The sequence below is a fragment of the Lactuca saligna genome, chromosome 1 (assembly GCF_052625555.1).
Source record: "Lactuca saligna cultivar CGN05327 chromosome 1, ASM5262555v1, whole genome shotgun sequence".
Classification (NCBI taxonomy): domain Eukaryota; kingdom Viridiplantae; phylum Streptophyta; class Magnoliopsida; order Asterales; family Asteraceae; genus Lactuca; species Lactuca saligna.
The window spans coordinates 109,732,548-109,743,197 of NC_136417.1; the positions used below are offsets into that span (position 1 = coordinate 109,732,548).

Here is a 10,650-nt window from a genome sequence, read left to right on the forward strand (position 1 = left end):
AGTGGATTTCCAGTAATGGTGTGTGTGTGTGTGAGAGAGAGAGAGAGAGATTCTCATATTAGGTTTAATAAATTAAAAATAATTAAAGATATAAAAAATAAATTATAAAGTGCATTTTAGTTATTCCATTTCACATGTAAATTTAAACTAATGGAAGTGAGATATACATGTTTTTAAAATACATTAATTTTTAAAAATAAGAATTAAATGCATGTTTGACATATACACCGGAATGATGTAATTTACCTAGAAAATTTCAAGCAATTACCCTTAAAACAAATATAAATTAATTGTCGAATAAAATATTGTTAAATTTTCAAGCAATTACCCTAGAAATTTTCAAGTAATGTTCGTGGCGTAATATCGTTAAATTCGGAAAAAGAAAACTCAAAAGAAGGAAAATCGTAAAGCCTCACCGTCTTGTCTCGCCTCCTTCCTCATTGCCTCGCCGTTCACCTCCAACTTACCACCGTTCGCTGTACTTTTCACTCCGTCATCTTTTAAGTCTCATCGCCGTTCATCGTCCTCTATTCTCGTCTACTCAGGTCTCGTTGTCGTTCTCTAGGCAGGTAACTATGTATACACTGTGCACATTCTTACAAGTTAATTTCACAAGTTGTCGATTATCTTATTTTATCAATATGTGTTTTTCCATCAACTGGGGTTTAAATTTCGATTATTTCGATTACTTTTGTCTAGTTTTATATTTCAATTAGAGCGTCCATCTTCTTTAGGATTTTGCTGATACAGAGTTTAGATCTCTAATTGCTTAATTAATAGTAAATTATTTGCAAATAAGCTGGATTAGGTTTTTGCTTTGAGCTACAAAATTTGTATGTGATTCCTTTGTAGATTTATCACCTACAAGTCTACAACCTTAGACAACAAATCCTTTTTCAGTTGTCTAATAAATCACCTTTGTCTCAAGAAAGGGGATATCTGTAGGCTTGTGGATGAGGTTTATAAGTTTATTTACCTCCAAAGTTTCATCTAGTATAGATTTGAAATCGAAAGCTTATAAATGGCATGACTTTATAATTTAAGAAAAAAAAGGGATCTATAAACAACCATGTCAAGAAACTTATTCTTTTTTGTGTTTATATATTAATTATTTGTTAAAATCTGATGCAGCAAATTAAGTGTGGGATTCGAAAGCTTTTTGACAAAAGGAAGAGGTGAACACTAAAACCAACATTCATAACTGAAGCTGTGTGAAGGAAACCTGAGTTTCAAAGCATATTGGGAAGGGTGAAAGGTCATTAACCCATAACTCATAATGGCTGTTCTCTCTGAACATTCAGAAGGATTTTCATCTTCATCAACTCATGGTTATACATACGATGTGTTTTTAAGTTTTAGAGGCGATGATACTCGTCATGGTTTCACTAATCAGCTGTATAAGGCACTCATGGATGCCAAAATCACTACCTTCTTGGATGATGAAGAGATTGAAATAGGGGAAGATCTGAAACCGGAATTGGAGAGTGCAATTAAAGCATCTAGGGCTTCTGTTATTGTGTTGTCCATGAATTATGCTACTTCAACATGGTGTCTGGATGAATTAGTATTGATCCTTGAGCAACATCTGACATCCAACCATATTGTTTTCCCTCTCTTTTATCATGTGGAGCCCACTAATGTCAGGAAGCAAAAATGTAGCTTCGGAGATGCAATGGCTATGCATAGACACAGGATGGAGGCAGAGACAAATGCAAATAAAAGAAGTAAATTAGCTGAAAAGATGGAAAAATGGAATAAAGCGCTTACAGAAGTTGCTGATTTAAAAGGGATTGACATAAATGGCAGGTGACCACTTTTATACCCATATTTCCATGCTCCTTTAATTTTGTTCTATTAGCTCATGAAAAGTTAATATCTTCTTCTCCCTATGCATTTCAATAAATTTCCTAATCAACATCAATTATGTATATTTCTGATGTATATAAAATGGATAAAGAAATGCTTAAAATTGAATCTAATTTTTGCAATCATCTGATCTCATGTATTGATTCATATAGGTAGATTAAATGATTAACCATCTTGCTACTTTTAACACCTTTTGTATGCATTTATTATTTTATCATAAATTAATTCTTTTTAATACACCATTGTAATAACTTTTATATGCTTTCTATTAAAACTAAAATTTGAATGGTTGCAATGTGTTTACCATTGATTATGTATTTTCTAACTTCAAATCATATCATCTTCAATATTGATAAATAACTGCTCTTACTTATAACTTGTAAGTAGTAATGGTTAACCCTATAACTATTACATACCATTTTTTTACAGATCCATGCAAAACCACATTGATATTTAAGATTGACAATCTTATAAAACCACATTGAGATATTGTATTACATTGGTGGCTCAGGACTTATTATACATAAAAACTATGACATTTCACATTAGATGCTTATATGGTTATAACATAGAAAGGCGAATATGACATAGTTTTGATATTAAAACCTTATTTAGAATGTGACTTTGATTTCAAATCAAATTTCAGGAAAGAAACGGAAGTTATTGTAGAAGTTGTAAATGACATCTACAATAGATTACGTATATCCTCAAGGAGTCCTCTGCCACAACTTATTGGAATGGATAATTCCATTAATTTTGTCACTTCATGGTTGCAAGATGCATCCTTACATACAACAAACATACTTACTATTTTAGGTATTGGTGGAATTGGGAAGACATCTTTAGCCAAATATGTCTACACGTTACATTGTCATGAATTCCACACAAGCAGTTTTATTGAAGATATCGGTAAGAGATGTGATGCAAAAGCTAGTGGTTTGCTCGACTTACAACAACAACTCTGTGATGACATTTCAAAAACAACTTCAATTCTAGTTAATAATGCTTCTATATACACCTCAAAAATTGAGAATGTAGTCTCCCGTAAAAAGGTGTTTCTAGTTCTTGATGATATCAATAGTCTTGACCAGTTAAACGCGTTACTTGGAAGCAAAGCTTTTCATCCGGGAAGCAAAATCATAATAACAACAAAGGACGCGTGGTTAACAGAGAGTTGTGCACTATTCAAAAAGAACTTTAAACCCAACCATTTAAAACACTTGCTTGAAGGATTAGATGACACTGGGTCACGGAAACTTTTGTGTTTTCATGCTTTCATGTCCTCTGATCCGAATCCAGGCTATGAAGAGTTGTCAGATAAGCTTGTGAAATATTGTGAAGGACATCCAATGGCTCTTAAAGGTATGGGAAAGGCTTTACATAATCGGGATATATCTTATTGGGAGGGATGCATGGAAGAGTTAAAGAAAGAAAATGGATCTCGTATACATAATGTGTTAAGAGGAAGCTTTGACTCTTTACCATCTAACGATAATAAGGATTTGTTTAAAGATATTGCATGTTTTTTTGTTGGAATGGATAAAGATGTAGCAATTACGATATTAAATTCTTTTGGTATAGAAACAAGAAATGGGATCACTAATTTAATCGACAGAGGCCTTCTTAGTATTAATCAAAATAACAAGTTAATGATGCGTCAATTGATTCAAGAGATGGGAAGATACATTGTATGTGAAGAATCACCTAACAAGCCATGGAAACGGAGTCGATTATGGTGTGATGAAGAGTCATTCAAAGTGTTGAAACAAAAAAAGGTAAGATCAAAATATCTTTTATTCTCTATATACATGTTTTGTAACATTTGATGTTTATTTTTGCATCCGTTTTCTTTTTAGGGTAAAGGAAATATTCGAGGCCTCACCCTTGACATGAGAACGCTTGAGAAAGAGAAGTTACGTGGATCAGTTGAGTTGAAAACAGACGCATTGAGTAAGATGGATAGGCTAATGCTTCTACAACTCAATTATGTGCAAATTAGAGGGTCTTATGAGAATTTTCCAGAAGAATTAAGATGGTTGTGTATGCATGGGTTTCCTTTGAAGTCTATACCTTCAGACTTACGAATGGAGAATTTGGTTGCTCTTGACATGTCATATAGCAATATTGAATCATTTGGTGTTTGTTATAGTAATTCACAACTGCTTCAAAAGAGGCAAAAGGTAACTTATCTTCATTTATTACTTTTCCATGTTGAGTTGATAAAATTCACTACTATTCTATGTTCTAACCTATATTTGTTTATCAGCTGGATGGATATTGTTTAAAAGACAAAAGGGTTCTTGGATCATTGAAGATTCTTAATTTAAGTTTTTGTGAACAACTTGTTAGTTTGGGTGGGTTTGATGAAATCCCAACACTTGAGAGGCTAATAGTTACAAATTGCATTGGTTTGCGTGAAGTTTGTGAGTCAATTGAGCAATGTGTTGAACTTGTCCTTGTTGATCTGAGTTTCTGTATCAAGATTGAAAAGCTTTCAAGAATTGTATGTGTGTTGAAGAAGGTTAAAACATTATTACTAGAGGGTTGTAATCTTGGTGAATCTTGAAGTGATATTGAGGATTTGCTCTTGTTAATCATCAATATTAGACATAGTTGTTGTCTAACATCTTATATAGATGGATTATGACTTTATTTATCTTAAATAGATGGATCTGACCCCATTCGACACATTTTTATTGATTTTACTGATCTTTAAAATAAGACTGTGTTTTTATAAAATATAAAAAGTGGAAGTTATGTTTTTTTATCACGTGAATAAAAGGCATAGAGAAATACCCACAGAAGGTTACAAGTAAGCATGAGGGCAAGTCATATGCTGATCTTCTTTAGGTAAAGAACTGGTTTCACTTTTTTTGTTCCTCTTTTCTTCTTTTGACAAGTGTTTATGCGACCTTTATTTCCAGAAGGGTAGTTATGGTAATAAATGGTAGAAAAGATGGCTAATAGTTACAGAAAAAGAAGAAAAGGCAAGTATGAAAGAGGAAAGAAGAGAAGATTAAAAAGTGAAAAGAAGACCAAAGAGTAAGGGTCAATTGTGAAAAATAACGTTGTACTTTGAAAAATCTACCCAATAATATTGATTTATCAATTTAGAAAGAAATTCTTATTATGTAGTTTTTTGAAGTATAATGCATAGTAAGAAATATTTGAAAGGGAGATGCTATAACTGGGTAGATTCCAAAAACAGTATCTTAACACTTAATAAGAAATAATGGAAAGTACAATGTTGTAATAGAAATACATAAATTTTATAAATAAAAATAAAAATGCTATAATATTCAGAAAGAATGTTGCAATTTTTGGTGATATAATTGGTAAGATTTTTTCAAAGTATTAGTCTTGATAAGAAAAATAACTAAAAGTACAATTCTGTAATAGAAATAAACAAATGTTGAATATTGTTATATAAAAATAAATGAAAGTATGGTGCAAATTTCACTATTATAGTTGTGTAAAATTTTAAAAGTATATTGTCCTAATAAGAAAAAAAAAGGAAGTAAAATGTTGTAATTAGTTAGATGTGTCCATGTACAACGATATAAAGTGATGTACAATGCCTTAATGAATATATTTGAAAAATATATATAGTGTTGTAACACAAATAAATGTATGTTGAGTAAGTGTGATTTTTGCTGAATGAAAGGTTATCCGGTTCTTTCTATATGGATTTGGGATAGGTATCTGATAACAGACATAAGTTGTAAAGAGAAACTATATGTGATTATAATTTAATTTCAAGATGCCTACAAGGTCATATCATTGGTTTTAGAGTATGCACAGCATAGAAACTAAAATATATTATCATATAAAAATATGAAAACTAGAATGTGGTAGAGAACAAACTCAATACCTAGATTATGATAGCTTGAAATATGAAATCGCTCAATATGGAAACAAACTAAAATATGATAAATTATTTTAAGTTTCCTATTATTCAAAAGGTGGTTAAATTCCTAGTTATGTAAACCATGTTTCACATTTTTTTTTCCAATTTATACAACCAAATGGTTTCTAGACGAAATATGCAATGATAATATGATATTCATTCTAAGACTAAAACGTGATAGCGTAACAAGGGTTCTTTGTGATGTGGTGTTTGTTAAATGTTTATATACAATAACTAGTTTATAATCCGTGAGAATAATGGTTACAAAATTAATTAAACTTTTACAGTAAAGATTCATAATTATTAATCAATTATTTTTAATAAATCATTTTAAATAAATTATTAATTAAGAGATATATCAAATTTTTAAAAATTATTATAACTTCAAATTTAACATATAATTAGAAAAAGTAAATTTGAATTTTAAAGTGATTTTTTATGACTAGTGATATAATATTAATGAAGAGTTATATTAGAGTGACACATGATAAAAAAAAAAATAAAAAAATAAAAAAAAATAAAACTATTTTTTTATTAAAATAGAAAGATATCTTACCTTTTAACAATTTTAAAAACATAGTGGCTTGTATACAATTTGTGCATTAGCATCTCGTAAATTAAAATTTTAATTTTACTGGGTCTTATGTCATGTAGTTTTATATCATATAAAAACTCTGTTTAGAAAATATGTATTTTTTAAATATAGGTTTAAAGTTCATTTGACTCATTTACCTATAAATAAGTTCATATTCTTTTATATATTATTCTAATCGATCAAATCATCAAATAAGTAAAATTAAAAAGTACGGTAAGTTGATTTTGATTAGATTTTGTGTAAATAAGTCGTGTCTTGTACAAATTCCATGTGTGTAAAATAAAACTAATTTGATTAACATTTCTTTCACTTACTTACAATTAAAGCTAATTTTAATTCATATCTTAGTTTAAATGGTTAAATAGATAAAACTGAAAATTTAGATAGAAACATGATATGGGTGAAATACGTTTATTAACAACGCTCTACCTTTTCCGCTTTTCCATGAGTATATAGAATAACATTATTGTAATATTTAACCGGTTAAGTATGTTACATGTATGATGCTTTATATATTGTTTTAGAATAAAAAATTAGTGCATATTATATACTATATATTGTTTTGTAATATCGGTGTCAACTTTAGTTGCCACTTTAAGTCCTTGCTTTTTTTCGCTCATTTGGTCCTAATTCTACTTTGGCAATTTCAGCCCTCCCCCTTATTTATTTATTTATTTATTATTTATTTTTATCCTGTGTCGTTTTTTTTTCTTTTTTCTTTTTTTGATCCTTTCTATTTTTAAGTTTGCAATATATTACTTTCATCCTTTTAATTTTTCAAATTTTCATGTTTATCCACCGTAGTATATATAATATGATTTTCCTTAATGATTACGTTTCCACGTAAATTTTATGTACGTTTTCATGTTTACTTTATATACGTTTTCTAGGATGGATCTGATCACATATACTATGTTTTCATTCGATAATATAAATTGAAGTTAGTTAGTTGTATTGACATTGTATATTTATCTATCAACAAATGTAACGATATCTAACTTTTATCAATACAATCGTCAGAATTCAACTTACAAAACGGATTGACACCGCCACAACACGCGGTGGGGCAAGTTCCTAGTTTGGTTTAAAAACCATATTATCATATATATTAAAAATGAAATGTTATTATACAAATGGGAATTGTTGTTATAAAATAGTGTCCACAGTCACAATAATTGGTAATATTATCATTAATGACGGTCTTTTTGTGTTACATGCATGAATAGTTTTAAGCAAGTATTTGATGGGTTTTGTGAAAGTTAAAAGCGATCTTTTTATAGAACAATTTTAAGCGTCAAACGAAAACAATTTTAAAATAACTATAATTTTAAGATCATTTTAAACAAAACCGCCAAGGATCCTAATACATGATATAAAAAGATTATAAACAACACATAGGATGTTTAGAATTACTATCTTCGAAGACTTTAATCCCGTTTGGTTTTTGGGAGTTGATGGCGATAGCAAAAACTCAAGAAAGAGTTTCACTATAATGTATTCACCAACAAGTATATGCCACAAAGAATGTTAGTTCCCATCTTGTATGAATTGTTTTTTTTAAGCTTTTAAGCACTTATCACAAATAAGCCTCAAAGGGGAAGCACTTCTAAAACACCAATTCTTCACTAGCCTCAAAAGAGAAGAATAGGGAGATGGAATGAACCTAAGGTTCATATATGGGAAAGGAGAAAGAGATTCAAGACTAGCCTTCTGATAGTTTTATTTTATTTACTTTTTTTATAGTCTATTTTAGTATATTTCATTCATATTTTAGTTAATTTTCATGCATATTTTTCTTTTTGTTATTTTATGACTATTTCAGGTACTTTCTAGTTTCATGAGCATAATTGCAGTTTTTTTAGAAACTTGTGGAGCGGGATCTTATGGAGCCGATTAGACTCGGAGAACAATAAAGATTTTTAGGCTTAATATTAAGTGGAGGTGATACATAAAATAGGCTTTAGATGGATTGAGCATTGAAGAATATGGTCTCTTAGTTAAACGAAGATGGAAGAATTTTTCAATCGTACGGGAATTAATGATCGGATGATTACGCAAGCTTTGGAGGATTTAGAAAAAAAAATAGACTCAAATTGAAGAAAACTTGAAGAAAAATGGGCTAGAAGCTGATCAGAATCAAATTGGACTAGTGGACTAAGCAATGCAGGCCTAACAAATGAAGAAGGCCCATTCTTCGTTAGTTTACGTTCCCTCCCCTGGGACACCTCCTCATCCTCCCTGGTCTGTAACTCAAGCTCAATCTGTCTCCTCCTAGCATTGTCCTGAAGCTCGGCCAATGTCCGGTACGATGAGTTCACCACGAACTCTCGTATATCCCTCCTCAGTATGCTCAGATATCGACTCACACGTGCTTGCTCAGTGGACATGTGTTCGGGGCAATACATCGCCCTCTCATGGAACATCCTCGAGATCTCCGTCACTGAATCTGTCTTCTGCTGGAGAAATCTTGCGCCAAACGTTCCTTCTCCACCGGAGGAACATACTCATCTCAAAACATCTGAACAAACCTCTCCCATGTCATTGCAGCATGATCTTTAGTGGTGAAGCCAACTGTCGCAAACTTCCACCAGTCCTTCGCTCCCAAGCGATGCTGGTTTAGCGCAAACCGAACTCTCAAATGGTCGGGACAAGAACACGTATAAAAACACCCCTCGATATTGGAGATCCATCTCATCGCAACAATTAGATCTTGCATCCCATCAAACTCCGGTGGCTTCGTGTTGCTGAATTCTCGGAACAGCAACGAGTCACCTCCCTGTAGCCTAGCAGCGAGGACGGCCGTAGTGCCTGCGGCAACAGAAGCCTCAGTGATAGCAATGTATCGCTCGTTAAACGTCTGAATCAAGGTGGTCTTGATAGACCCACACATCTCTGGAATCTCTGCTCGGATAGCTGAAGCCATCTCCTCGTGGATCATCCTCCGTATCTCCTCATCACTACTCCCACTGCTCCCAGGGTTGTGGCGTGTACCCACGATGACGTCTCTGAAATACAACACAAAAATTATCAAAGACTCACTCGAGCATACTCACACTCGATCACCCACCCCTACTTGTTCCTTCGCATCCCAAGGATTCTTACTTGGGCCGCTCACTGATCCGGTGCTTTTAGTAGTACGGGCCCAAAACTACCTTCCACACCGCATCAATGTTCACCCCAAGTCCTCCTCCTTAGATCCCAATTTACAAGTAATCTATGCCTCACAAGCTACTCCCACAGTAGTCCTCTCATTGGCTCGCTCCTGTTAGGTACTCATACTCAAGCTAAATACTAATAGCAGAAATCCCTAGGCTAAGGCATCACAAATCAGGCCACCCTAGTCCTAATATATGAATCACCTAGCCTACTCTATCATGCATTATATCACATAAAATATCTCATAACACAAAAGAGGGTATTTTGGGAAATCACTGCTCGGCTCTGGCTGATTGTACACACTGCTCCGGCTCGACTTTCTTAAACTCTTGCTCATTTTTTTAGAAAAAACTTATCTCTTTTTGAAAATTCTTCTCAAATCCTCAGCTTGAGTCCAAACAAACCCGAGGGTGCATCCGAATCCCTAAAACCAAGGTAAGTATAGTGAGAAGACTCACCTCGTAAGATAATGAATGAAAATCTCGCACTCAGGATCTTGATCTCTACTCCCCGGTTTAGCTCCTGCCTAACACATAATAATCATCCCTAATTAATATTAGCCCTCAAGAAGCTAGACTAAGCCTTCAATAACTCACAAAAGGGTAAAAGACCATTTTACCCCTCCAAAGCTTAATAGTCCTCAATCTTGACAAAACCCTAAAAGTCAACAGCAGGAAGTACGTTGTGACAACCATCAATTTCCGGTCAAGTCAAAGTCAACCGAAGTCAACAAGTCAAACCGTTCGACTCATTTTGCACGTGGGTACTAGAGTTTATGTTAGGTAAATACTAAACAACTCGCTATTCTAATGAGAGATCATAAATCAAAAAGTGCGAACATCTAGATTTCCTTAACCTAAAACCGTGGTACGTGGCGAGCCAAACCAATACAACAATGTTGCATACTCATCGGGAGTGTGTAAGATCCTTAAACAAGGCTTAACAGGGTTACGGACCTCGCGTGGTGAAGCCGGACACTCACAAATTCCACACACAAAACCTCTCTCAATCGTTTTCACTCTATCTCTCTCTATTTAGAATCTCTCCCAAAACTCTCTTTGTATGAGAAATCTCTCCAAGAATGTGAAATCTCTCCCAAAACTCTCTTTGTATGAGAAATCTCTCC

At 32.9% G+C, this 10,650-nt stretch overlaps 1 protein-coding gene across 1 annotated transcript; it reads left to right on the plus strand.

Moving 5' to 3' along the window:
- Positions 1-381: 381 nt before the first annotated feature.
- On the plus strand, positions 382-4,490 carry LOC145043472 (disease resistance protein RUN1-like). Its single transcript, XM_078992138.1, has 5 exons — positions 382-569; positions 1,132-1,806; positions 2,513-3,641; positions 3,723-4,046; positions 4,133-4,490. Exons 2-5 carry the CDS (start codon positions 1,277-1,279, stop codon positions 4,430-4,432), a joined length of 2,283 nt encoding a protein of 760 aa, XP_078848264.1. The 5' UTR covers positions 382-569; positions 1,132-1,276; the 3' UTR covers positions 4,433-4,490.
- The last annotated feature ends 6,160 nt before the right edge of the window (positions 4,491-10,650 follow it).

Excerpts from the sequence above, each read along its gene's own strand:
- LOC145043472 (XM_078992138.1), top strand. The coding sequence starts at position 1,277 with ATGGCTGTTCTCTCTGAACATTCAGAAGGATTTTCATCTTCATCAACT. Across the intron at positions 1,807-2,512 it reads GGGATTGACATAAATGGCAG|GAAAGAAACGGAAGTTATTG; the intron begins GTGACCACTTTT and ends ATCAAATTTCAG. Across the intron at positions 3,642-3,722 it reads AAGTGTTGAAACAAAAAAAG|GGTAAAGGAAATATTCGAGG; the intron begins GTAAGATCAAAA and ends TTTTCTTTTTAG.